This window comes from Pseudorca crassidens, chromosome 10, assembly GCF_039906515.1.
Source record: "Pseudorca crassidens isolate mPseCra1 chromosome 10, mPseCra1.hap1, whole genome shotgun sequence".
Lineage (NCBI taxonomy): Eukaryota > Metazoa > Chordata > Mammalia > Artiodactyla > Delphinidae > Pseudorca > Pseudorca crassidens.
The window spans coordinates 35,253,000-35,279,452 of NC_090305.1; the positions used below are offsets into that span (position 1 = coordinate 35,253,000).

The window sequence follows — 26,453 nt, forward strand, 5'->3', positions numbered from 1 at the left end:
ATTCCTTCATTATGTTAAGAATGTCACCGCATTGTCTCCTTACAGTCAGTCTGGTTGTTGGGAAAAGTCTGATGTCAGTCTGGGTTTTGCTCTTGGTTATACACACTTCTTCTCTGCAAGTTATTAGAGTGTTGCCTTTGTTATTTGATTTTCTTAAATTTTACTGTAATGTGTCTAGGATAGGCTTTTCCTCATCTGTCCTGTTGGCATTCAGTGACATCGTCCTTTCATTCTATTACGTTTGCGTTACATTTGGGGAAACTTTTCTTCATTACTCTGTTATGTTTTCAGATATTCCTTCCTTCTCTCCAGTTTAATTTTTTTCTGGGACTTCTATTACCTGGATGTTGCCCCTTCTACTTAGGGCCTCCACAGTTCTTAAAATATATTTTGGTATCTTACTCTCTTCCTCTTTTTCCTGGGAGAGCCCTTTAATCTTACCTCCCAACTCATCAATGTCTCCTATGTTGATATTACCATTTAACTTATTTCTTGTGTTCTTTATTTCACAATACTGTTTTTAACTACTACTTTCCCTTGTTCCCTTTTATAATGAAACATTTTGTTTCATATTGTTAATATCTTCTGTTATTTCTTTTATTGTATTTATGTTTATCTTACATTTTGGTCTGTTTGATCATTTCTTTTCTATTGATATATAGAGAGGGTTGGGGGTGTTTGGGGTTGTGTTGTTTTTGGTGGGGGAAGCACTGGTTGTACTTCTCAAGGGTCTCCTTAGTTTAGGCAGTAAGTTTGTTCCCCCGAGGATATTAGCTATTCTGAATGGCACTGCTTAATGGGAAAAGGTTTAAGTCCAGATCTTAGTCTTCAATAGACCCAGTGAGCTCAAGAGCCCCGAAAATCACAGTTATTCACTCATGTTTGTAATCTCCCCACCAGTGACCAGCCTGGCCACGTAGGACAGCGCAGGTTGTGTACTTGCATAACTCTGGGAGATGCTGTTGACTTAGACTGTGATGAGAATGGCACCTCCTGGAGTGATGTGATATGACAGACCTTCACCTTCAAACCCTCGGAGAGAAGCAGATTTGGAAGGAGGCAGTTACTCTCCATTTTAATCCACCAGTCCTGGGGCTTTGGAGGGGGAGGGTGGAGGGATGAATCCCAGCAAGGCTTTGGCAGCTTCCCTGAGCTGACCTCCTAAGCTAGTTCTCTGGAGCTGTTACCACCAAATTCTTCAGGAAGGGGACAGCATCAGTTGTTCTGAGGCATCAGTGGATGAGGGTAAGGAGAGAGCTTGAACTGCCTTGCTTTCCTTTAACTGCTTCCATTCTCTGCCAGTCTACTTCAACCCCAGGCTACACACCCCCTCCCCCATACCAGCTCGAAAGGACTGTCCATCTTCCTGTGAGTTTCTCGAGATTGTCTTTTTTTTTAAGTTCCTGGATTCTGTATTTCTTCAGGGTTGATTTGGTGGAGGGAGCCAAAAACTACTACTAATTTTCCATATTGTCAGAGTCCCAGAGGAAAGTTCTTTTCTTTGTTTTTAAAACAACAACTTTTATTTTTAAACTTTCATTTTCTTACTACAAAAGTAATACATGTTTATTTCAGATAAGCAAAAATAGTATCACTACTGCCCAACTGTAACCACTGTCAACATCTTGGTTTGGCGACCTTCCTGTCTTTTTTCTTTGCACCTAGTTTTCAACTACTGTTTTTAACCTGCCCTCTGGATTTAATGTGACATGTGTATTTCCCAACATCCTAACTTATTCTTTTACAGAGTCATTTTTAGTTGCATAATATTCCATCATCATTTAGACAAAGCATAATTTAGCCAGTTTTCTGTTGTTGGCCATCTGGATGTTTTCCTACATCCCTTTATTATGTATTGCTCACCGATTAACATCCTTGTACATAAGTATTGTTCTCATCCATGATTATTGTTTGGTTTGGATTTTGGTGTGTGGTTTTTTTTTTTTTTTTTTGGTTTTATTTAGATTCCACATATAAGTGAGATTATATGGTATTTGTCTTCTCTGTCTGACTTATTTCATTTAGCATAATGCCCTCAAGGGCTATCCATGTTGTCACAAATGGCAAGATTTCCTTCTTTTTTATGGCTGAATGATATTCCATTACACACACACACACACACACACACACGTTTTCCTTATCCATTCGTCCATTGATGGACAAATCTTGGTTATTATAAATAATGCTACAGTGAACATAGGAATGCATATATCTTTTTGAGTTAATGTTTTCACTCTCTTTGGATAAATACCCAGAAGTGGAATTGCTGATCATATGGTTTGTTCTGTTTTTAATTTTTTAAGGAATTTCTGTGCTCTTTTCTATAGTGGCTGCAGCAATTTATATTCCCACCAACAGGGGTTCCCTTTTCTCCACATTCTTTCCAGCACTTGTTTTTTCCTGTCTTTTTGATCATAGCCATTCTAACAAATGTGAAGTGATATCTCATTGTGATTTTGATCTGCATTTCCCTGATGATTAGTAATGTTGAGCACCTTTTCATATACCTATTGGCCATCCGTGTATCTTCTTTGGAAAAATGTCTATTCAGATCCTCTGCCCATTTTTTAATAGGTTTTTTTTTTAGTGTTGAGTTATATGAGTTCTTCATATATTTTGGATATCAACCCTTTATCAGATGTATCATTTGCAAATATCTTCTGCCATTCAGTAGGTGGACTTTCCATTTCGTTTGCTGTGTGGGAGCGTTTTCGTTTGATGTAGCCCCACTTATTTTTGCTTTTGTTGCCTTTGCGTTTGGTGTCCAATCCAAAACATCACCAAGACCAATGTCAGAGGGGCTTACTGCATGTTTCCTCTTAGGAGTTTTATGGTTTCAGATCAATATTTAATCCATTTTGAGTTAATTTTTGTGTATGGTATAATATAGTGGTCCAGTTTCATTCATTTGTACTTGGCTATGCAGTTTTCCTGGCACCATTTAGTAAAGAGACTGTCCTTTCCATTCTTGTCTCCTTTGTTGTAAATTAATTGACCATATATGCATGGCTTTATTTCTGGGCTCTATTCTGTTCCATTGATCCATGTGTCTTTTTTTATGACAATACCGTACTGTTTTGATTGCTATAGCTTTGTAATATGGTTTGAAATCAGCAAGCGTGATGCTTCCAGCTTTGTTCTTCTTTCTCAAGATTGCTTTGACTATTGAGAGTCTTCTATGGTTCCATACATATTTTAAGATTGTTTGTTCTATATCTGTGAAAAATGCCATTGGAATTTTGATAGGGAATGCATTGAATCTGGAGATTGCTTTGGGTAGTATGGGACATTTTAACAGTATCAATTCTTCTAATCCATGAGCAGAGAATATCTTTCCATTTATCAATATTTGTGTTATCTTCAATTTCTTTCATCAGCATGTTACGGTTTTCAGTGTACAAGTCTTTCACCTCCTTGGTTAAATTGATTCCTAGGTATTTTATTTTTTTTGATGCAATTGTAAGTTGTTTTCTTAATTTCTGTTTCTGATAATTTGTTATTAGTGTATGAAAATGCAATGAATTTTTGCATATTAATTTTGTATCCTGCAACTGTACTGAATTTGTTGATTAGTTCTAATGGTTTTTTGGTGGAGTCTTTGGAGTTTTCTGTGTATAATATCATCTGCAAATAGGGACAGTTTTACCTCCTCCTTTCTGATTTGGATGCCTTTTATTTTTCTTTTCCATTTGCTGTGGCTTGGACTTCCAATACTATGTTGAATAAAAGTGGCACAAGTGACCATCCTTCTCTTGTTCCTGATCTTAGAGGAAAAGCATGTAGCTTTTCACTCTTGTGTAAGATGTTAGCTGTGGGCTTGTCATATATGGTCTCTCTTATGCTGAGGATCATTCCTTCTATACCCACTTTGTTGAGAGTTTTTAATCATGAACTGACGTTGAACTTTATAAAATGCTTTCTCTGGATCTATTGAGATGATCACATGATTTTTATTCTTCAATTTGTTAATGTGATGTGTTACATTGATTGATTTGTGGATGTTGAGTCATCCTTGCATCCCTGGAATAGATCCCATTTGATCGTGGTGTATGATCCTTTTAATGTGTTGTTGAATTTGGTTTCCTAATGATATTTTGTTGAGGATTTTTGCATCTGTGTTTATCTAACTCTGCTTTTTGAAAGAGTCATTTTCTGTTATCTCTGTCCTTTCTTCTTCCTCTTTCACTCTTCTGTTGAGTTGGCCAAAAAGTTCATTTGGATTTTTCTGTAACATCTCACAAAAACCTGAATCTCCTCCCTCTTGTGTCTCCCTCCCACCCTCCCTATCCCACCCCTCTAGGTGGTCACAAAGCACTGAGCTGATCTCCCTGTGCTATGCGGCTGCTTCCCACTAGATATCTGTTTTACATTTGGTAGTATATATAAGTCCATGCCACTCTCTCACTTCATCCCAGCTTACCCTTCCCCCTCCCCATATCACAGCATTCTTTTAAAATGTTTGCTGATTCTTTTTTTTAATGTATATTTTTATTTTTATTTTTGGCTGCATTGGGTCTTCGTTGCTGCACGTGGGCTTTCTCCAGTTGTGGTGAGCGGGGGCTACTCTTCGTTGTGGTACATGGGTTTCCTATTGCAGTGGCTTCTGTTGTTGTGGAGCACGGGCTCTAGGGCACGTGGGCTTCAGTAGTTGTGGCGCGAGGGCCCAGTAGTTGTGGCTCATGGGCTCTAGAGCGCAGGCTCAGTAGTTGTGGCGCACGGGCTTAGTGGCTCCGCGGCATGTGGGATCTTCCTGGACCAGGGCTCAAACCCATGTCCCCTGCATTGGCAGGCAGATTCTTAACCACTGCACCACCAGGGAAGCCCATATTTACTGATTCTTAGCTGTGTACTCATTTCAGTGTCCAAGGCTTCTGTTGGCCTGGCTGTCAGTGCTATATCTGTTTATGCTGGTTGCCCCCGAGTTTGTGGAGAAGGGAAGTGAAGTTCTTCTGGACTCCAGGGATCCCGTCTCCTGAGTATCTGCAGCTACTCAGGGCTGCCCCCACCCCCTTCAGCTCGCTTAAGTACTGTAGCCTTGGGGTAGAAGCTGCTGCCTTCCTCCTACTCACAGGCATGGGAGGGAGACCAACGTACCCAACTCATCCATATATAGTTCCCCAGACAGGCAACCTCCTTGACAGGTCCAGGGCCCCTCCTGCTCCTTGCCTAGGTGACTGCTAAGCTGGGCGCAGCTAGTTACCCTCCCAATTTGTATAGAACCGTCTCCAGTGTGCACTTTGGGCTCCGGTCTCCTTGATCCATCTGATCCCGTCAGCACTCTAGCAAGGTGAGCACTCGGTGTTTAATCGTTTGGTTATTTCTTATTCTTATATTTCTTATTAAGCTAAGCCTGGTTAATAGAGGTCCGCAGAGAGCCCCTTTTCCATCCATCTTATCTGGCTCGGAGTTTCTCCTTCCAGCCCTTCTCCTGGCCTCACCAAGAGCAAGAAGGCTAATAGCCCTTGCTGTTCTCTCTCCAGCACAGCTCCACCAGCTGGAAGGGCTGAGGACCATTGGCATCACCACCAACGGCATCAACCTAGCCCGGCTGCTGCCGCAGCTTCAGGAAGCTGGCCTCAGTACCATCAACATCAGCCTGGACACGCTGGTACCAGCCAAGTTTGAGTTCATCGTCCGCAGGAAAGGTGATCACATGGGGTTCATGGTGGACGGTGACCCTCCCAGGCCCTCGTAGCTGGGGAGCTGTGGCCGGTGCAAGGGGCCTGGTCTTCCTCTTGGTGCCTGGACTATAGCTAAGCCTAGGCATTTACACCTCATCCCTCAGTCTTGCTAAAGGTCCCTCGTCTCTGTAGCCGCACTCTTGGGGACATTTTGGGATCGGATGCTAATGAGCTGTGGTGACCAGCCTCCCCCTACCCTGCCCCCAGTTTGCCCAGGACTGAGAGGGTTTCAAGAACACAGGACATTCCGTTTTAAAACCAAGACAGTCCCTGACAAACTGAGACAAGTTGGTTACCCTGTAGTGAGCTCTGAGGAAATGTGGGGCAGCCTGGGGTGGAAGCAGCTAGCTGCCCTGGGCTTCCAGGGACAGGGCCAGCACTGCCAGCTGAGGGTCCCCCAGCGCCTAAGGATGCTCCCTGAGCCCATCCTGTTGTAAGCCTCTTCCTTCACCCCCTACAGCAAGCACACCCACAGCCTCCTCCTGCCAGGCTCCATCAGAGAGGGTGGCAGTGGAGAGCGGAGGGGCCTGAGCCCCGGGTCTCACTAGGCCAGCGCCCACCATCCGTGGGCCCCAGGTTGGGATGGGAGGTTCTGCACAGGCTCAGATGCCCTTTGATTTGGGGAGGGTGGTGCACTACTGAGGCCTCTCCGGAGGATCAGAGAGATGCCGGGGAGACCCAGCTTTCCTTCTGCTTCTCTGGAAACAGCCTCCAGCTCTCAGCCCCACCTCCTCTTTCCACCGTCCCCCAGCGTGTAACTTCCTGTTTATATTTGGCAGCATGCTGAGGAAGTGCTTGGGCGGGGGGAGTGTCTTTGCCCTCTAAAGGCTGCTCCAGGTGCTGTGGAGGGGACAGACGCACAGGACACTGTCCTGCCTTACAGGCTACGAAGGGCCGAAAGGTGTGATGCCACGGAACCACCTTTGCTTGTCTTGTGCTGTCAGTTCAAGCACTTGCAGAGTGGAAGAGAGAACTCTTTCTCTCTAGGGCTCTCTCCTCCAGCAGGGAGAGACTGGGAGGGCTTCAAGGAGGAGGCATTCATGCTGGCCCTTCAGGAGCCAGGTGGTCAGATCAAGGGAGCTTACTCTGAGGAGGAATGTCAGTCGAGAACCGCAGGGGCTCTGAGGTGGGAAAGTGGAAGGTATAACTGTGAGCTTTACCCAGAGAACCCCCAGCCCCACTTCCCCATGCCCCCTGCCTCCTTGACTCCTTCCTGGAATGAGGATCGGAGACAGTAGATCCTGATGCCAGATCTGCCTTCCCATTCATATCCCTGTGTCCCCTGCCTCCTTTTGGAGGGAGAGGGCTTGACGGAAGAGAGAATTTCTAGATTATCCTAATGGCATTTTGTATAAAAGCTGTACAGTCTTTCCTTTGCCGTCTCTTCCTGCCGTCTTACTCTGAAAATGCTGCAAGGAAACCGTGGAGGCTGGCTGGGGGTGGGGGAGGGGCCGGTATGCCGGAGGCACTCACATGTTTGGATACATGACTGAGCTGCGGTGGGGAGGAGAAGCCAGCCTGGGATCACATTTACTGCACTAACCACAGAGATAGGAGAGAGCCACGTGCATGGGAATCGCTCACCAGCCCTGGCCCAGCACCTACGCTTAGTAGGTGCTCGGTGAGAATATGAAGAGTGGGTGAACGGTCGGACTGGTGAAGAGCAGGCACCAGGAGGGAGTTGGGGGTCCTGCCTTCTGTGCGAGACCCCCAGCTGAGCCCTGCCTGTCTCTGGACCTCGGTTTCCTCATCTGGGCTATGAGGGGGTTCACCTAGATCAGGGTCCACGCACTACAGCCCACCAGCCAACTCCAGCCCCCTGCCTGGTTTGTTTTTCTTACAGCCTTCGAGCCAAGAATGGATTTTGCAGATAACATTTGCAATGAATTTAATGATAGGGAACATTAACCATGAATACCAATTAAGCAACATATTATCCCTGCAAAAAGAATTCCACTCTTTCATTCTATTCCAGAGTGGTGTTACAAATATTATACTCAATTATTACCATATTCTGAATTTAGTCAATAAAGTCTTTATGATGTATATCTACATAATAGCCTCAATTTTGCCTCTTGGCCTCCAGAGCCTGAAATATTTACTCTCTGGTCCCCAGACTCGGCGGTCTCTGGGGTTCCTTGTGGCTCTGGTGCTTTCTATGGGTGTGAGGACGTGGGGGAGAGGAAGGCAGTGCCTGGACCCTGTTCCTCTCCCTCCCCACAGGCTTCCGCAAGGTCATGGAGGGCATCCACAAGGCCATTGAGCTGGGCTACAGTCCTGTGAAGGTGAGGACTTCCTGGCCCCAAGACAGGCCCCAGCCCTGGCCAGTGCACCTGCGGTGTACCCCTCACCACTTCCTGGCCCGCTCCATGCAGCCCTGCCCCCCACTCCCCAGGAGGGAGGGGAGAAAACCACTGACCCATGGAATCTTCCAACCCATGGAGAACTGGGGGAGGGACACAAGGAACGGGACCCTGGGTGGAGAGCCTAGGCAGGTGTCAGATCCCCGACAAGGGTCATCCCTGGAAAAGAACGCAGTGGGGATAGCCCTTGTGGTCCTCTTATCCCTGGACCAGGTGAACTGTGTGGTGATGCGAGGCCTGAATGAGGACGAACTCTTGGACTTCGTGGCCTTGACCGAGGGCCTTCCCCTGGACGTGCGCTTCATAGAGTACATGCCCTTTGATGGTCAGTGCTGCAGGGCAGGGTGGGTGGGGGAAGAGGAGGCCGGGCCTGTCGGCAGAGCTGGACCAGAGCCCCGCTGAGAGCACGACGGGGGGCTGTCAAGAACCCTGGGAAAGGCTGAGGAGGGCGGACAAGGTTCGGCTGCCCCTGTGGGTGCTGCTGGCCCCGATACCACTGTGTGTGTAGGAATTTCTCCAGGGGTGGTGGGGAGGGGCCTGGGCAGGCACCGGGGCTGCGATGGGGGTCGGAGGCTTCTCAGAGTGGGCGTGGCTGTGATTCCATCCATCCATTCAGGCACCTTGTGCCCTCCTGGCCTGGCGGCGGAGAACTGGTTCCTGGGCTGTGGGAGGGTGAACTTGAAGCCCCTGGGTCCCCGCATCATGTGACTCAGTAGCTCCCACCCCCAATACAGGCAACAAGTGGAACTTCAAGAAGATGGTCAGCTATAAGGAGATGCTGGACACCCTCAGGCAGCAGTGGCCGGAGCTGGAGAAGCTGCCGGAGGAGGAATCCAGCACAGCCAAGGTTGGCGGGAGGGCAGGGATGGGGCCGGGAGAAAGGTGGTGCTTCCACCCTAGGACGGGAGAGCTGGCAGGGGCTGCTTTGGGGGTGGGGTCAGTGATGCAGGACAGTTCCTTTTAAGCAGGAAGTGTTCCAGGGCCATCATAGCAGCCTCCCTGCTTCACTGACGCAGAAGCAGGCCCGACGTGGGGCAGAGGTTAAGGAACTTGTAGGATGCACTGGACTGAGTGGTGGAGCGGGTGCTTGTCTGGCTCTTCCACGTGGCTGCCCCTGGCCGTGCTGCCCTCAGGTTCCTGCATCTTTAGCAGCCTTTGTTGGGGGCAGGCCAGGTGCAGGCGGAGAGCTCATGGGCTTCATACTGGAGTCTTCTGTTGTCCGAGGGCCTTGGGGGCTGCCTTCTGCAGGGCTCCTGGGGAGAGGGCCGAGAGGTAAGGGCTCTGATGTCAGGGAGAGAGCTGGCACTCAGCTGCCTATCCCCCTCCCCTCCACTGCTCACCCACAGGCCTTTAAAATCCCTGGCTTCCGAGGCCGAGTCAGCTTCATCACGTCCATGTCTGAGCATTTCTGTGGGACGTGCAACCGCTTGCGAATCACAGCTGACGGGAACCTCAAGGTGAGTGTCCCCTTCCCCGTGGGCACCCCTGTCCCCTCTGTGCTCTGTTTATGGCTTCCTACCCGTGCCCCCTGTTTGGAGGTGAGGCTAGCAGGGTACACGGGGTGATGGTGAGATAGTGTCAGAGATGGGAGGATCGTGGGAGCAGCAGATCAAGGTGAACTCGTGGCTTCCGTGGAACCGTCACCCTGGTTCCTTCCTTCCTTGGGTCCCTGGTTGATCAGGAGCCACTCTCCAGGACTCAGTGCTGTGGGAGGGCTGGGCGGGGATCGATGTGCCCTTTTCCCCCAGCCCCCACCCTGGTTGGCCCCTCCCACCAGGCCAGGGGTTCATTCCTGAAACCAGCATCCGTTACTCATATCTAATATCTCATCAGCACATGCTGTGCGTTCAGGCCCAGGGACGGCGGGAGGAAGGGAGGCGTGGACATGCCCATCTTCTGTGAGGCCACAGAGACTCCCTGTGAGACCAAACAAAGAGCTAATGGGTGGCAGCACGGGATTCTTCATCAAATGAGGGGCCGGACAGGCTTCTGGTGGTGAACCTGGAGGGAGCGCACAGGGACCTCAGTGAGCCATGGAGACTGGACGTGGTGGGGGGGAGGTAGTGGCGGGGGAGGATGGATGCGTTCATCCTGATTTGGCCAGGGCAGATTAAAGTCAGCTGTGGGGAGGCCACCTCGTGGAGGGCTTGAGTGACCCCATGCAAGGTGCAGAGTGTGTCCTGTTGACAGGAGGACACTGGGCAGAGTTTTTATACAAGGTGGGGAGCAAGATCCCCGATTCATGTTTTAGGAAGAATAACTCCCGGGTTGAATTTGGAAATAGAAAGACAGTTAAATGGCCACTTCGTGATGTTCCAGATATGTAAGAGTTAAGGTGAAGGTGGGAAGGAAGAGTGAAAGAACTTGGAGCTGCAGGTGTGGGTGGAGAGAGAGGCTCCGGGCTGTCTGGTCAGCTCTGGGATCTGCTTGGGATCGGGGGCGTGCTGGTGGCTGGGTTTGGGCCGTCAGGCTGGACACCCGATAGGAACTGTGCGGCAGGTTGTTATAAAGCGAGGGTGTCTTCTGGGCTGGAGGCACAGGACTGAGTGGACAGTCGGTGGTAACTGTCAGTCAGTCCCCTCCACCCCGCTGCGGGAAGTGGAGGGAGGATTCTAAGGAGAATGTGAGGAAGAGGCTGTTTATAGCGCAGGGTTAAGGGGGCCTGTAAGGGCACTGGATGAGCAGCAGCAAACTGCTGTCCCACCCCTGGGAGGAAGGGGCAGGGGAGGAGTTGGCGTCACTGGGCTCCCAGGAGAGCTGGAGCGGCCGCCTGGCTGGGGCTGTGGTTGTGGCCGGAAGCACCACTGCCGAGAAGTGCCCGGCCTTTCTCTGCTCTCACCTTCTGACCTCCCATCAGCCAAACCCAGGCAGAAGCCAGCAGGAGGGGGGCTCTGGTTGCAGAAGAGGGCAGAGAATGGGGGCTGGTGGGGAGCGAGGAAGGGGGACTGACCAGCACGGGGGAGTGGGTGTCTCTTCCGCTTAGCTCTCGTTCATGTCTTCTCTGATGGTGTCTGCTTGTCACCCGTGCTTCTGTGCCCACAGCTCCCTGCACGGGGCTGACACTTGGTAGGTGCTTTGTGGGGCTTCCCGCCTTCTGGGACTGCCCCATCCACCCCGAGCCCCCCAGAGCTCCCAGCCTCTCCCAGAGTCAGGGGAGCATCGAGTCAAGTTTGAATGACCTCAGGCTGCCGTCTCCACCAGCCCTCTGCTGTTCAGCCCCGAGTCAGGGCCAGGCGGGCAGGGTCCGGGAGCAAAGGGACTGGAAGAGGATGGAGGGGAAATGGATGTCCGTGCCGGGGCTCAGCTCCCACTGACTGGGGTCCGTTCTCATGCAGTGAAGAGGCCTTTGCGTGGAATGTCTCAGGAGAGGGTGTGGATCTAGACTTTCATGTGCTGTATCTGTCGGCAGTTATTTGGTATTTTTCAAGCACGCACCACGCGCTGAAGGAAACACGACCGGAAGTCAGATGATGCAGGCCTTGGGGTGTCTGCTTTTGCCTCCTGCCCTTCCAGCCCCTCCGACTCCTCCATCTAGCACTTTCGGCCCCTCATTGCAGGAAGACCTGCTTTGAGTATGACCAGCCATGGGAGGCCCTCGTGCCCAGCCCAGGGGGGCTCCAAGGATGGGGGCCAAGGCTCAGGATGAGGGGGGCATGTTGGCCTCACCTGCAATGTGATCTCTCCAGGTCTGCCTCTTTGGGAACTCAGAGGTATCTCTACGGGATCACCTGCGGGCGGGGGCCTCTGAGGAGGAGCTGCTGCGCATCATTGGGGCTGCCGTGGGCAGGAAGAAGCGGCAGCATGCAGGTGAGGGGGCGGGGAGGCCAGGCTGGGCGGTGAGTGGGCCACTGTCAGCAGGAGGGAGGTCTGTAGTGAGCCAGTGGCACTCAGTGTGGTCCGTGCTCTCCGTCACTTCTGCTGGACCTCTAGACTTGGGGTGCAGTGATGCTTCTCCTGCACAGGACGGGGGGCCCCACATTCTCTCGGGCTGTTTCATTGGGTGGTGGAGAAAGAGGGGTGTCATTGCCCCTCTCTCATCCCTGACAGGGAGGGCAGGGTCCTGGCATCCAAAAACTGTCATGGGCTCCATCATGGGCGACCTTGCAGTGTACGGCGGGGGTTTTTTGTCGGGCTGCGGTAGGTGAGTGCGTGTCCACGGGGCTGTCATACCTCTGTGTCCATCGTTCGTTTCAGTGAACTCTTTTCCCCGCCCTCTTTCTCTCCCCGCTTCCCTGCTCTCCTCTCCCCCCCATCCTTCCCTCGCCCCAGGCATGTTCAATATTTCCCAGATGAAGAACCGGCCCATGATCCTCATCGGTGGGTGACCCATCAGTACGTAACCACTCACCCTTGTCGGGGGGGTCCCGTGGGGTGGGGCCCCTGCCGTAGGCGCCCCCCCACCCTGATCCTGCACTTCATCCTGAGGTTCTCATCCTTCACCTTTTCCTACCCCTCCAAGCCTTTACTGTGGCTTTTCTTCCCTTCCCTGGCTCCCTCTTACTGTACATGCCACAGAAATCATCGTTCTGTCTCACCAGAAATCAGGTCGGGGGGGTCCTCCAGGTTTATGATCGCTATGTTAGTTGTCCCCTGAAAATGGAGCTTCTGGGTAAGAGAGATCTTGTCCTCGGCTTTAGAATCTCCCAGCTTGGATACAGTCACAGGCGTCCCTTCCCTTCTGTCCTGTGGGTCAATTCACGTGCGTGTCTGGACCATTAGTGCCCGTTGGTCCTTGTGTTGTTATGCTTCTGTGTGGGCAGCGCTTAGGCAGCAAGCTAAGAGTGCTACTCAGCTTCCTAGGGAGGACACAGCCAGGATCTCAACTGCCTAATTCCTTAACTCCCGGGAACTTACGGGCCCAGGGCGTCTCTTATGTGCATAGGATGCTTCAAACAGAAACACCTTTTTATTGAGCCACATGTGGTCTCTAACCCTGGGGAACTGGCTGGTCCATGCGGAGCTTTGGGGATGCTGTTATCTCTCTGGTGCATGCCCAGGCTAGAGCAGGGGAGGCCTCGCCCCCTTGGCCACAGCCAGATCTGGGCCCCTGAATTGTGCCCTAAGCAAGAGGAAGCAGTGAGAAGACCAGGGGAAGGGATTCTTTTCCTCCAGCACTTGGAGCAGAGAGCCCTGAGGCATGTGGGCTGGAGTGGGCCAGAGACAGCCCAGGGACCACACCAGCCACCCAGAGAAGGAAGGGCGGCTCACCACAGCATGCCATCGGGAAGAAAACTGTGTCACCTCTCTTCTGCCGTCACCTCCACCATCCTCATCCTCTTGTGTTGGGCCTTGACCCATGCTGACACGCCTTGATGGCAAGGAGTGGGGGGTGCCTTGATAATTGTACCTCTGACACTGACAAGGTAGGGGGGCTAGAGCATGATGGAAAGCTAGAGGTTGGGAGGCCTAATTGCTTCAGAAGGAATAATAATACTCTCAAGGATATAGAGTAACTAAAGTGGTCTGATCTCTATAAAACCAGGAGTTGCCTAGAACAGGGCCTCTTAGACTTTCACGTGCCTGTGACTCCCTTAGGGATCTTGTTATTTCAGATTCGGATTCGGGAGGCCCGGGCTGCATCTCTTTTAACAGTCCTCACATGGTGCTGGCGCTGGCAGTCCCTGGACCACCTTTGAGTAACAAGAGCCTACAAGGTCCCTGAGGCCCCTGGGACAATTCAGAGCATCCTGTTGCTTTGTGTATGCTTCTGACCTGCTTGAGATATTGTTGAAATAGACTAAATATTTACCTTAGTGTGTTGCCTATAAACTATATGATTTCTCTTAGCCCTTCCCGGAGAATGTGAAGATGAGAGTAACTAATTGGTAATTCAGGCGGAGGCCTCGCTATCGTTTTAAGAAAATGAAGGGACAGAGCAGTCATCTGATCGAGGCTTCAGTCTTCAGACCTTAGGTGTTTCTTAAGAGAACTTGGGCAACAGGAAAGTTGTGAGGAGGGGAGCCCAGGTGGGAGCACCCACAGAGCCCACTGCAGGGCAGGCAGAGCCTGCGGGACCCTGGCCCTGTGCACCTCCTGGCGAGGAGGGCTGCACGTGTTTATTCCGGGGGCCCCTCTCTGTGTATCATCGCTTTTCTCTCTCTCCTCGCTGTGCTCTTTGCCCCTCATTCCCCTTTCCCCAGTGTGAACGGGAGAACTCGGGGTTTGGTGGGGAGAGGCTTGGGGAGGGAGGTGGGAAAAGACCTACCTTTTGGACTGAGCCTTTCTTCTCTTTCCTTTTCCTTCCAGAGTTATTTTTGATGTGCCAAGATTCCCCACCAGCCATTCCAAGCATCTCCTTCAGGGACTCCCTCCATGTTCAGGGTCTGAGGCACAGAGTGAGTTTCTCCAGCCAGACGGTGACTTTGTGGAAAGGGGGCTGGCCCCCCCAGATCCCTCGCCTCGCCCAGTGGTGGCTGGCATCTGGGCTCCCTCAGAGACATTACAGTTCCCACCTCGACTCAGATGCCAACCCAAAGTGCCTTAGCCCAGAGCCCCGGGCTCCTGCCACCCCATCAGGACCTCTGCCCACCTCAGACCAACTGACCCACGTGGACAGGGAAGGACAGGCGGCTATGGTAGACGTGGGTGGGAAGCCAGACACAGAGCGGGTGGCCGTGGCCTCAGCCATGGTCCTCCTGGGGCCTGTGGCCTACAAGCTCGTCCAGGAGAACCAGCTAAAGAAGGGAGACGCCCTGGTGGTGGCCCAGCTGGCAGGCGTCCAGGCGGCCAAGCTGACCAGCCAGCTGATCCCGCTGTGCCACCACGTGGCCCTGAGCCACGTCCAGGTGCAGCTGGAGCTGGACAGCACACGCCACGCCGTGGTGGTCCGGGCGTCTTGCCGGGCTCGGGGCCCCACTGGGGTGGAGATGGAGGCCCTGACCTCCGCTGCCGTGGCCGCCCTCGCCCTGTATGACATGTGCAAGGCTGTCAGCAGGGACATCGTGTTGGCGGAGATCAAGCTCGTCAGCAAGACCGGGGGTCAGCGGGGGGACTTCCATCGGACGTAGAGCTCCTGCCCCCTCTCACCCCTGGCCCAGCGAGGTCAAGAGATGGGATGAGATTTCAGCCAAGGGAAAGATGTCAAGTTCCTTTCACCCCGCCACCAGTTACCTTCAACCGGTAGGAACCCCAGGTCAGCCCACCCCTCTACTGCTCGATGACCTACACTGACCTGCGAGGTTTCCTTTCTTCCGAGAGGAAACCAGCAGGCCCGTCAGCCTTCCTGGACCCTAACTAAGGTCGTGGGAGGGGGCTGGCCACAGCAAGCAAGGCTAGATAAGCCCCGAATCACACTGAGTGACTTGTGGACTCTCTCCGACAGTTGAGCCCATAACCTCCCCTTCTCTCTTGGGTTTCCTCTTCTCCTTCCTTCCCCGGGAGGGAACCAAGGGCTCCCAAGCAGGGGCCTCGTGGGCCACAGCCCTGAGGCCTCCTGACCAAGCACACCTCCCACACCTGCCCCGCGCACGGCCTCTCCACCTGCACCCCTTCGTCCTGGGACACACCAGGGGAGGAGGAGCAATGGAGCTTGCCTTCACCCACACGGCGCACCAAATAAAGCCACGATGCCCACTTGGGGGATGCAAGAATGAGGACTGTGTCTGTGCCGAGGGCACCGAGCCGCCGTGATGGCAGGCCCACCCCTCAACCCAATGCCCCCTGGGGGAAGAGGAGCAGGAGAGACGCTGGAAAAGCAAAGCGGCGTGTTCTCCGCGCACCCCGCCTTCCCTGGGGGAGAAGGCAGGAGTGGAGAGGGAGGCCCAGAGATGCAGCATCTCCAGTAGCACCGTCAGGTAGGGGTGTCTGAAGCCCATCCCGTCGCCGGCTGGTAGAGGTCACGGGGTGCAATTAGAGGCTCCCGGTTTACACAGCCCCAAACGCTGGACGCGCTTGCGGGGTTCTCTCGGTGTGGGTAGGTGTCTAGTTCTAGCCTCACTCCCCCGGCCCCCCGCCTGCCTTTCCTCTGGCCCTGCACCCAGGTGTGCTGGCAAATGCTTAACAACTAGCTCTTGGAAAAGCAAAAAAGGCCAATTTCCATGGTCTAAGTCCTCCCACCTTGGCCGATTTCAAGCTACCGTATGACGTGAACTGGCTTGCGGAATTCCTGAGGATGTCACAGTCGGGGCTCGCAGAGCGGGTAGGATCTGCTTCCAACACACCATGGGCTATGCCGCTCCCCAGCACGCCTCACGTCCCAGCGTGGGAAGAAGGCACAAGTTTCAAGGCCGGTTAGGTAGGGGTGGCACGGATTTAATATTTTTTAGTATTACAATATATTCTATAAAAAAGGTGCAGGCGAAAAGGACGCTGCAGAATTTATACATTAGCCTCATTTGTCATCTGAAACAGCTGGTGAGAACAGCCTTGGCGTGGAGGCGGTAGAGGTGGGGGGCGGGGGTGGTCACGGCTCCCCCAGAGGGTGGAAAGGGAATAGGGTTGGGGAAGAGCCTGGACCAGACCCTTCCCCATCCACCCGGAGAATTTTCTCCTCCCGCCGCCCTAAACACGCCTCCCTTCCCTCACAGGGGAGGGGGAGCAGATGTTGCTGCTGAGAAGGGGACAGGTTGCATCAGATTAACTGAATTTTACGCTGTACACAAAATTAGCTGGAGAAATGAACCCAAAGGTGGCAGGAAGGGCACCTGGGAACGACCAAGGGACAAATACAACAGGCGTCAACGTTTAGCACATCAAGGACCAACTCAGCTGTCTCCAAGGCACCAGCACTTCTTGCTGAGTCAGCCGTGATGGTCTGTGGTCCAAGGCACTGTTGGCGATCTGGCTACAGTGGCGTCTGGTGTCAGAGCCACTGGCCAGATCTAGAAAAATAATAAATAGAGAAAGCAAAATCTTTAGAGGTGAGAAGCCTGAGCCCTGGAACAATCAATATACGTGTCCTCTGTAAACAGTTAAACCGAACTGTGCTTTTCTGTGGATCCAGCGTGTCTCGAACGTCTTCCATGTTCCTTCTTCCCTGGTGCGTATCCAGCCTTCCACGGTGGGTGGGAATACCGGGGTTTGGGCAGGCCTGTTGGCTAGACGTGGAGCCCTCCCTATTCCCGGTCCCAGTGGGTGAGGTGGACCTCGGCCCGGCCAGTCTGGGGGAGGACCCTGCGAGGTCCCACCACAACCTTCCCATTGTCCCAATGCCGGCTTCTTCCAGCGGGGGCTTTGTGGGTATCACACAGCTCTGCGGCCACTCTTCCTGGTAAGCCTTCACCTTACCCTCACCTGGACTCCAGGATGGCTGCTTCACACCGGTCCCCACCAGGCTTACACTTGCTCAATCCTCCCCCTTGAACCAACACCCATGTTGGGCTCAGCAACCCTGTGTTTCTTCCCCTGCAGCTACTATGGTCCCACCCCCAGAAAAGATAGGCAGCTGAAGAGTGGGCCCAGCCCACCAGTCTGTCCACTGGCAATAACCCTGAGCTGGAGGAGGAGGTCAGAAGGTGAGAAACACAAAAGGGAAGGGCAGGAGGATAGAAGGGCAGGGAGCCTGTTGATGTGGGGTTGTAGGGAGGATCAGGCAGGTCTCACAGATACAGAGGATGAGGGGTTAACTCTGGGGGGTTGGAAATGTATTAAAAATGAGCCTTGATGGAGTTCAGCTCACCTCTGTCCTTTTAGAAAATTTGTGTAGATACCAGCCATCATCCTGCCCCAGAAGGACAGCTCCTGGTGGACAGAATGAAGGTGAGAACGGACAGGAGAACCAGAATGAAAGTCGGCTGAACCAAGTCGGGTCCCAGAGCTGCGGGCGGGGGGGTGGGACCCCCCTCAGCTTTCCACCCTGCCTTCTCTGGGCCCGCCCCCCATCTGAATGCCCCTGAGGCGGTCCCCTTACTCCCTTAGAGGTGGCACGTAACTGCAGAGGGCAGCTCTTGCCCTTGGAGCCCTCGGAACCGATGCCCCAGGGCCAACCTCAGCCAGACGAACGCAGTTGGAAGTGTCTCCTGCAGGCTGGACAGAGCAGGAGGTCACTGTGCCTTCTGCTCAGTGGCAGATGTCAGACGAGTACGGGGTCCGAGTAGTGTTCAGTGGTAACCCAGGCGCTCTGGGTGGAGCCATTCAGGTGCTGCCCTCTGGAACCCCTAGCCAACGTGTGAGGTCACTGTCTCGCTTCAAGACAATGGTCAGGTGGTACAGGGTGGGGAAGGACAGTTTCATTCCAGGGTCCCTGTGCCCAGCGTACGAGGTGTGGTGATGAATGGGGTCTTCTTCCTTGAACCCCTTCCCTTACCAGATCCATCAAGTACCTGATAGTGAGCCCTAGTCGTGGGAACCCAAAGGTGAGTTTTCCGGGATTCTGGATTAGTATAGGATGGAGATGGCAGGAGGGAAGGGAGAGAAACTTAAGACATGCAAGAGGGGCCAGAGGGCTTGCGATGTAGGAAACAGGCACTGTCACCCTGTCCTGATGACTTGGTCCCTGCAGACTCCCAGCATCTTTTTTTTTCCTGGAACACATCTAGCTAGCATATGTCATGCCTCTTCCTTTCAATAGGAAACTTCGCCCCATATCAACGTTCCATTAAGCCTACTCTTGAGAGATGGGAGCCTGGATGCCCCCGCCCGTTACTCCCCACGGCACGTGAAATCTAGACGAGGTCCGTGGACCTCTCTCCAGGCTAGAGATGGGACAGCTCTGTGCCAACATTTGGGTGTCCGTGCTGGGGGTCAGGGAGCAGGGCCGGCCCGGGATGGCCAAGTCCGCCTCAAAGAGTGACCCCTGGGGCCAGGGTGCAGGAAGAATGATGGAAAGAGGAGATGAGGGGAGCCCCTTCAGGTGGGGAGACACCGGGTCCTGCCACGTAGCCCCGCCCCCAGGACCCAGCCCAGGGCTCTAAATCCAGCACCGAATTGTGTAAGTGTCACTAGCACGGCCTCCTCCACTCCGCCGCCCTGGGCCCATCCCTGTCTCCCAGCCTCCCGCTGCGGCCAGTCCCCCAGGTCAATAATTTAGCCTGTTTATGGCCCGCTCCCGGGTGGCTTCCAGGGCCTGGCTCCCTGATCGCTTGCGGCTGCGTTTGAGTTTGCACAAGTCCTTGTCGAAAACTTCGCCCGAGCGCAGGGCTGACACCAGGTCATCAAACTCGCCGCCCTCGTCCAGCGCGCTGCTCGCGTGCACCTTCCGCTGGCGCTGCCACCGCTCCCGCTCTCGCTGCTCCTTCAGCTGGAAGGGCGAGGAGGGCGGGTGAGAGGCCGCGGCCCAGCACATCCACCGCGGTCCAGGCCACAGACACCTGCCCTCCTTTGCGGGTTGACGCCTGGGCTGGGCTGGGTCTACCAAGTGGCCCCACTTTCCTCCTTGCTAGGGCACCCTGAGCCTCCCGCCGCCCACGCGCTCTCCACTCCCTCAGCCTTGCTCAGACCCAGGCCCCAGCAGCACCCTCACCATGGCCTCCATGCGCGCCCGTCGTTCCTCCTCCTCCTTCCTTCTCCGCATGGCCTCCAGGTCCTGCCGGGCCTCCGAGAAGGCCTGCAGGAAGGTGTCGAAGATGCCGAAGAATTCATCCGGCTGCATCTTGCTGTCCTGCTCCCCAAAGTGCATCAGGGCCTTGGAGAACTGTCGAAGAGAAGGGTTGGTGGAGAGTCGCCCCCGAGCCTGGTGGGCAGTTGAGTTCCAGCCAGAGCAGAGCTCATCCAGGTGGGGGGACTTGGGGGGGGCAGGGCTAGAGAAGGGAGCCCCCCCCCCCACGTCATCAGGGTAAGGACAAGGCTGAAGGAAGGAAAGGCTTGAGGCTGACACCTGGGAGGTGGGAGACCCAGGCTGACTGACAGAGGCTGCCCAGAGTGACCTCTGGGTCTGTTAGGGTGTAGGTACAGGACCAGGAGCTGCAGACCTTGGGAAGCACTTCCTAAGGTCAGGACCACAAGGATGTCAGATCATCTAGTTATCGGGCTAGTTATTTAACCCCTCTGTGCCTCGGTTTCTTCCCCATTGTAAAATGGGGATAATAATAGGACCTACTTTATACTGTTGGGGGGGGGTGTTAAATGAGTTAGTGATGCAGAGTGCTAGCTAGCTACCTGCCTGGCACTATTACTGAGAGCTACCATCTCTAATTCAACCTACTGAAAACCCTCTAAGAAAGCCCTCACTACTCTAAGTGTGCTCCCTGGGCCAGCGGCATGGGTGTTTCCCGGGAGCTGGTTAGAAAGGCTGAATCTCAGGCTCCACCCCCGACCTCCTGAATGGGGACCCACATCTCAATAAGACTCCCACAGTTGGGGTCCAGAGGCGTGTCAGAGTGCAAAGCAGGAAGAGGCAGAGCAACCGAGAGCAAAGCTAGGCTCCGGAGTCAGGCTTCTAACCCAGCTCTGTCTGTCACAGCTGGGCAACCCTGGGCAAGTTACTTAACGTCTGTGGATCTCAGTGCACGTATCTGTGGAATGGGATAATAGCCTTTCAACAAACCCAGAAGGTAGGCGGTGAGACACAGGATGGAAAACACTTCATGGGGTGCCTGACATCTGGTCAATGGACTGTGAACATTGCAACAGCGTTGCTGTCGCTTTTCTTGTAGGAGTGAGGAAACCCTTTCTCCTCAAAGCTCTGTGCCTCTGGGTGTGTCCCTTCTGGGCCACCTGTGGTAGGACCAGTGAAGACAGAGGGGTGGGGGTGGGGTCAGCCTGGGGGCTTGGGGCGCCCTTACCTTGGCCCTGGCTTCATTGAGCTGGTCCTCCAGCTCTGAGAAGCTGAAGCTGGAGACCGTGATGAAGTCGCTCATGACTGGGACAAACCTGTCCTTTGGATCCCATGCCTGGCGTTTCTGATATTCCAGCTCCTGAGGAGGGAGAGCCAAGTGCTGGTCAGACCAGTGCCAGGACGAGAGTCAGGAATGCTGGGACTCATCACGTCCTCCACCCTCCTTGCCAATCGCAGGACACTGAGCCTTCCTTTGGAAGAGGGTACACCCTGGGTCTCAAATTCTAAGGGTGGCAAAGATTGTGAGGTATCAACCAGTACCCCCTGCCTCTATGCTTCCCTCGCCCCTGCTGCCATATTTCTTTCTCTAGATCCTGCTACCCAAAGCGTGGTCTGGGACCAGCAGCGTGAAATTTTAAGAAGCAGGCTCTCAGGCCCCACTCAGAATTAGAATCTGCATTTTAACAAGACCCTTGGGTGATTTGTGTGCTGATTAAAGTGTGAGATGCATTTCCAAATCTCCCAGTTGATGTGATGCTGCTGGTTCATGGTCCACGGACCACATTTTGGGTAGCACTTTAAAGGGCTATAAATTAGAAAGCAGCCCCCTGCCCCGTCCCCCCACTGCCATAATGGCAACAAAAGGTTCCTTCTCATACTTCTTTCTCTAAGCCCACTATCCCCTTAACCGCCTCCCACATACGCCCAGTGAAGATGAGAAGGCTTTCTAGTTCCTAGATGGGAACAAAGGAGTGGGCCACCTCCACACTGGGCTAGAGACAGTATCATCTGAGAAGCACTTAGATCAGGAATAGTAGAGATCTGGGTCTCCAGCAAAAAGAAAAGTATAGCCCCTGGGTCCTCTACTGGCCCAGGCAGGAGGTGAAGAGACATAAGAACTTCTGGGGACAGTGGTCCCCAGTGTCACACTAGGTGTTACCGGCCCTAAGTCAGCTTCCAAGGCATGCAGATCCTCTGTCCCATCGATTTGAATCAATCTTAAACGTGGCAGATTTCTCATTCACTCCACTCCACTGTACAGTGATAGGCCACAGTCTCAGGTGGATGTCTCCTATTCAGTCTAAATTTAAGCCTTGGGTAATTCAGTTATCCTTTCCTGAGCACTCACTCTATGCTACAGGCTGTACCTGCTGTGCCAGCTGTTCTGTCGCCCCAGCCAGGAGCTTTGGGTCACAGAGATGCATCAGACAGGGTCTGCATCTGGGGGGGGTGGGCGGGTCCACCCTCTGGCCCAGTGACAGGCAGCAAACACGGGCAGCATCCCCTCAAACCCAGGCAGGCATAGATGATGTACTCACCACCTCGACTGCTCTGAGGCCCCTCCTGAGGTTGCCCACCTCCTTCTCCAGCTCTGCCAGGCTATGGGGGGCGGGGGGACACAGAGGGAGGGAGAGGAGCTGGGGTTAGTACAAGGCAGAGCAAACCCCAATGGCTTTGGGAGTCAGTGCACCCGGGTTCCAGCCCTGCTTTGGCTATTAACATGTCGCCCTGGCAAATCACGTCCCCTCTGTGCTCTGTCTGTGCTTCTATAAAATGACGGGTGAAACTTATGTCCTATAGATCCTTCTAGACCGGAAATGTCATGCTGCATATTGGAAGGTTTCCCACACATGGCCTCTGGCTTGGATTTATTTTTATTACCATCAGGTAATGCTCATAAGCTCTTAACATGGTATCTTGCATGCAGTATACCTTTGATGTGTATTAGCTATTTACCTCTGCGTTTCTGCTTCTATTGGAGATGCTTCTATCAGCCTATATACGTTCAGGTCTGACTTCTCGCCTGTAGCAGATGCCCCTGGAGCCCGCCACCCCACCCCCGCCATCTCCTTGGACCATCCGTTGTAGTGGACAGCCCTGACTTCCAACCACTGAGCACTTTTTCTGCGGGCCAGAGCGTTACTGCCCACCCCCAGCCAGTGAGTGACAGGAGATGGTAGATGATGCCTATCTTACCCCTTGTGGGGATAATGGAGCGAGTGTCCTACACTGTCTCCCCACACTCTGCAGAGGCAGGATTAAGCTCTGCTCGCCTGCAGTGGTAAGTGGCTTCACAACAACCCCATTGCCGGCATTCTCCCCATCCCTGTCACAGCTCCCCACTCCCCGCTTTGTTTCCTGAGAGAATCTCTGAAATGAGGATTTGAGAGCAAAGAGTGTCTTTCGTTGGGTTCTCCCAGAGCAGACCCCGAGATGCTGTTCATTCTGAGCCAGCTCAGAGCAGCCCCGAAGGAGGAAGTTTAGATGAGAGAGGGCGGGATCACAGGGAGAAGGCAGCCTCAAGAGGACCCCTTACTTGACTTTGGCGGCTTCTGGAAGGTGCTGCAGCTCAGAGGGCATGTTCAGGATGTCAGGGAAATGCTTCTCCAGGATCATGATCAGATAATGGAGCAAAGAGATGTTTCTGTGGGTGAAAGTCGGGTCAGGGGTACGGGGCCAAGGGAATTGGGAATGAGGGTCCGGCGGAAACTAGGGTGAGGTGTTAGGGGGAAGTTGTGGCATATTTTGGGAGGGTAACGGGGAGGAGGGGAGAGGCCAGGATGGGGTGAGACGGAGACTCCAGAAGCCGGCAGGTCGCACCTGTCGATGCTGGACTTGGTGTCGGCAATCTTGTTAAGGCTGGCCACCCGGAACCCGTAGGCGCTCCCACGCTGCCCTTTGTTCATGAAGTTGCCGATGGCCAGGACGACCTCTAGCATCTGCGCTAGACGCTTGCTGCGGACCAGCTCCCGGGAGGCCAGCAGGATGGCTGCGGGAGGAGGGACAGGTGATGATGCCACCACAAAGTCCAGAAAAGGCGCCGTTAAGTGTCAGCTTCAGAGGGGCAGAGGCTGTGCCCACAGCCCAGCAGACGATCTTCCACATCTACCTGCCTCCAGGGGAAGCAAACTCGCCAAAAGCCAATTCACCAAATAACCCTTTCTCAAAACGTGCCAACTCTTCCTAAGACTATATTGGAGGATGTATCATCTTTCCTTGCATATATTTAGACTCTTAACATATTCTTTCTGTGGATATATGCAAGAATATAATACTTTGGGCTTCCCTGGTGGCACAGCGGTTGAGAATCCACCTGCCAATACAGGGGACACGGGTTCGAGCCCTGGTCTGGGAACATCCCACATGCCGCAGAGCAACTAAGCCCGTGCACCGCAATGACTGAACCTGCACACTAGAGCCCGCAAGCCACACCCACTGAGCCTGTGTGCCACAACTACTGGAGCCTATGTGCCTAGAGCCCATGTTCCGCAACAAGAGAAGCCACTGCAGTGAGAAGCCCTCACTCGCCGCAACTAGAGAAAGCCCGCACACAGCAACGAAGACCCACACAGCCAAAAATAAATAAATTAAAATATATATATATATATAAAAAAAATACTTTTACTTTTCTAAACCTAGTGATTAAAATTTTTAACTTCTGCATTTTACATACTATGGGACTGTTTCTGCCTCTTTTGAAGTGCTGAATTTTGTTGATCTTTTTGGAAAGAAAAACATCCCTGTCAATTAAATTATAACATCATCAATTGCAGTATTTTCATATTTTTGTTTTATAAGATAATGGTGTGCTTTGCAGTTGATGGTGTCTTAGATTTGATTAAATAGGTTACTAGACAGCCTATTGAATATCATTTAAAAGAATTTTCCAACCTTTAGGCATTTAAAAATTTCCCTCCAATTCCTTAAATGATACCTTTCTTGAAAATACAAACTAAGACTAACAGTAACCAAACCTTCAGTATTTCATTCTGATGTGGGTACTCTGGCCCTTCCTCAGTTATTCTGTATTTAATGGTGGATGTGCAGAATTAGGATACAAATCCTACACTGAAAATTTGGCTGCCAGTTATAGAATATGATTTTGGATTATTAAATGTGGTGGTGAGAAGATCAAACCATTGTATTATGATCTTTGGCTTCTGCCAAATTGAACATTCCTTAAGATGCTGCTATGAAGGTTAAATGCAAACCATTTGACTAAAACTTTGCAAAACTCTTCAAAAGCAGTTAAAGTAACTGTAAAAAAAAAAAAAAAGCTGTAAAAAAATGAGTAAGAGGGCTTCCCTGGCGGCACAGCGGTTGAGAGTCCGCCTGCCGATGCAGGGGACACGGGTTCATGCCCCGGTCCGGGAAGATCCCACATGCCGCGGAGCGGCTGGGCCCGTGAGTCATGGCCGCTGAGCCTGCGCGTCTGGAGCCTGTGCTCCGCAACGGGAGAGGCCACAACAGTGAGAGGCCCACATACCACACACACACACACAAAATGAGTAAGAGATAAGGTTGGTCAGCGGCTTCTAAACTGAAACATCTGCCTATTCTGTGACCTAACAGTGGCAGTACTCTTGATGAATAATTGAATGGTTTCTAGTTTGTGTTTTTAAAAAATTCCATCTAGATTGGTTAAGTAAATTATGGTATATTCATACAATGGAATAAAACGCAGCACTGAAAATAAATAACCCACCGCTCCCTGTAATAACAGGGATAACTTACAACATAATGCTGAGCAAAAGACCAGCATAAAATTATCTGTACTATGTTATTCCATTTACAGAAAGTTCAGGATAGACAGACCTTCAGAGGATTTGGAGGAAGTAATGTTTGAGAGGGGGACATGAAGAAGGGCTCTGGGGGACTGGAAACATTCCATTTCTTGACCTGCCTGCTGATCACACAGGTGCATTCGCTTTTGGATGACTCATCAATTAGGACTCTTAGGATTTGTGTACTTTTCTATGTGCATATTTCAATAACAAGTTGTTTTGGTTTTTTTTTTTAAGTAAACTACTTCAGAGTTTCCGGCAACGCATACCGGTTGGGATAGTTTTTCTAAGGCTGATAGGCTGCTATTTGAAAAATCTGCAGAGGAATCCTAAAAATGCTAAAATGTTGGTAAAACAGAAACTGACAAGAGTTCAAAGGGAATCAGTGTAAATGGGAAAACTCCCATAATGCAATGCAGACATTTTAGATATAGTCATAATATATTCATGAATAAATTCATAAGCATGTTTACATGTGAAGCCGTATTCATCTTGACTGTACTCAGTGCATATGTTCATAATGAGCGCCGGTAAATTTGGTATATTCAGCAATGAACATATTCATAGAATATATTCAAGAATATGTTCATGAATATATTCACAGAAGAATTGGTAAATTTGTCAGATTTGATGAATTGGCCTTCGGCAAATTGACCCAGAGGCCCTGCCTGGGGAGGGAGGGATGCTGGGGACAGGGGTCAACAGCTCATCAACCAGCTGGGATAGGCCAAATCTTAGCTCTTCCAGGAATATTTCCTGGAAGAACTGGAGGGAGGAGCATGGACCCCAACCCCTGCACGCTCCTCACCTCTCTGCCCCCAGTCAAGCCCACTGACCTGATTCTGTCAAATACCACTTCAGCCACCTGCTCCCAAGTCTGGGACGGAAGAGACCTCCAGACCATTCTAGAACGGTAGCCATGGCGATAGCAGAGCGACTGTTACTTTCCTCAGCAGGCTTTGCCATCCCAAACGCGTCTCACTCTGCTTAGCTCGATATTAAAGGGAAGCTCTTTCCTGAGCGTGCACTGATGACCTCTTAGGGAGAGTTTAGGAGTGAGCTCCTAGGAGCAGGAAATTATCTGAGAAAAAATCTACCTGGCGGCTAAACTGCTCTGGTTCCACAGATCCAAATGACAGGCGATTGCTCACTTTTGCTTCACTGACCCAAGAGACACAAATAGTTGAACACA

The 26,453-nt window shown here is 52.2% G+C and overlaps 2 protein-coding genes across 26 annotated transcripts in view; one reads left to right on the forward strand and one right to left on the reverse strand.

Moving 5' to 3' along the window:
• Positions 1 to 24,070, forward strand: part of MOCS1 (molybdenum cofactor synthesis 1) — a 44,413-nt gene extending 20,343 nt beyond the window's left edge. For 4 of the 20 annotated variants that reach the window (XM_067753051.1, XM_067753063.1, XM_067753069.1 and 1 more), the window contains exons 4-20: positions 5,481 to 5,645; positions 7,905 to 7,966; positions 8,258 to 8,369; positions 8,779 to 8,891; positions 9,391 to 9,501; positions 11,731 to 11,851; positions 12,314 to 12,361; positions 14,291 to 17,496; positions 17,675 to 17,740; positions 18,291 to 18,336; positions 19,363 to 19,628; positions 20,382 to 20,472; positions 20,575 to 20,640; positions 20,737 to 21,003; positions 22,278 to 22,364; positions 22,459 to 22,758; positions 23,358 to 24,070. In XM_067753051.1, the coding sequence (XP_067609152.1) occupies positions 5,481 to 5,645; positions 7,905 to 7,966; positions 8,258 to 8,369; positions 8,779 to 8,891; positions 9,391 to 9,501; positions 11,731 to 11,851; positions 12,314 to 12,361; positions 14,291 to 15,051 (1,493 nt within the window). In that variant the 3' untranslated portion in view covers positions 15,052 to 17,496; positions 17,675 to 17,740; positions 18,291 to 18,336; ... (5 more) ...; positions 22,459 to 22,758; positions 23,358 to 24,070. Of the gene's footprint in view, positions 1 to 5,480; positions 5,646 to 7,904; positions 7,967 to 8,257; positions 8,370 to 8,778; positions 8,892 to 9,390; positions 9,502 to 11,730; positions 11,852 to 12,313; positions 12,377 to 14,290; positions 17,497 to 17,674; positions 17,741 to 18,290; positions 18,337 to 19,362; positions 19,695 to 20,381; positions 20,473 to 20,574; positions 20,641 to 20,736; positions 22,365 to 22,458; positions 22,759 to 23,357 lie in introns of those variants that run through there. The other 16 variants (XM_067753065.1, XM_067753066.1, XM_067753070.1 and 13 more) reach the window with 14 other exon arrangements.
• The window catches only part of DAAM2 (dishevelled associated activator of morphogenesis 2), a 113,685-nt gene continuing 103,505 nt past the window's right edge, over positions 16,274 to 26,453 (reverse strand). For 5 of the 6 annotated variants that reach the window (XM_067753046.1, XM_067753045.1, XM_067753050.1 and 2 more), the window contains 6 exons: positions 23,298 to 23,466; positions 23,014 to 23,121; positions 22,016 to 22,076; positions 20,704 to 20,835; positions 19,443 to 19,613; positions 16,274 to 19,220 (listed from right to left, as the gene is read on the reverse strand). In XM_067753046.1, the coding sequence (XP_067609147.1) occupies positions 18,999 to 19,220; positions 19,443 to 19,613; positions 20,704 to 20,835; positions 22,016 to 22,076; positions 23,014 to 23,121; positions 23,298 to 23,466 (863 nt within the window). In that variant the 3' untranslated portion in view covers positions 16,274 to 18,998. The remainder of the gene's footprint in view (positions 19,221 to 19,442; positions 19,614 to 20,703; positions 20,836 to 22,015; positions 22,077 to 23,013; positions 23,122 to 23,297; positions 23,467 to 26,453) is intronic. The other variant, XR_010946837.1, reaches the window with a different exon arrangement.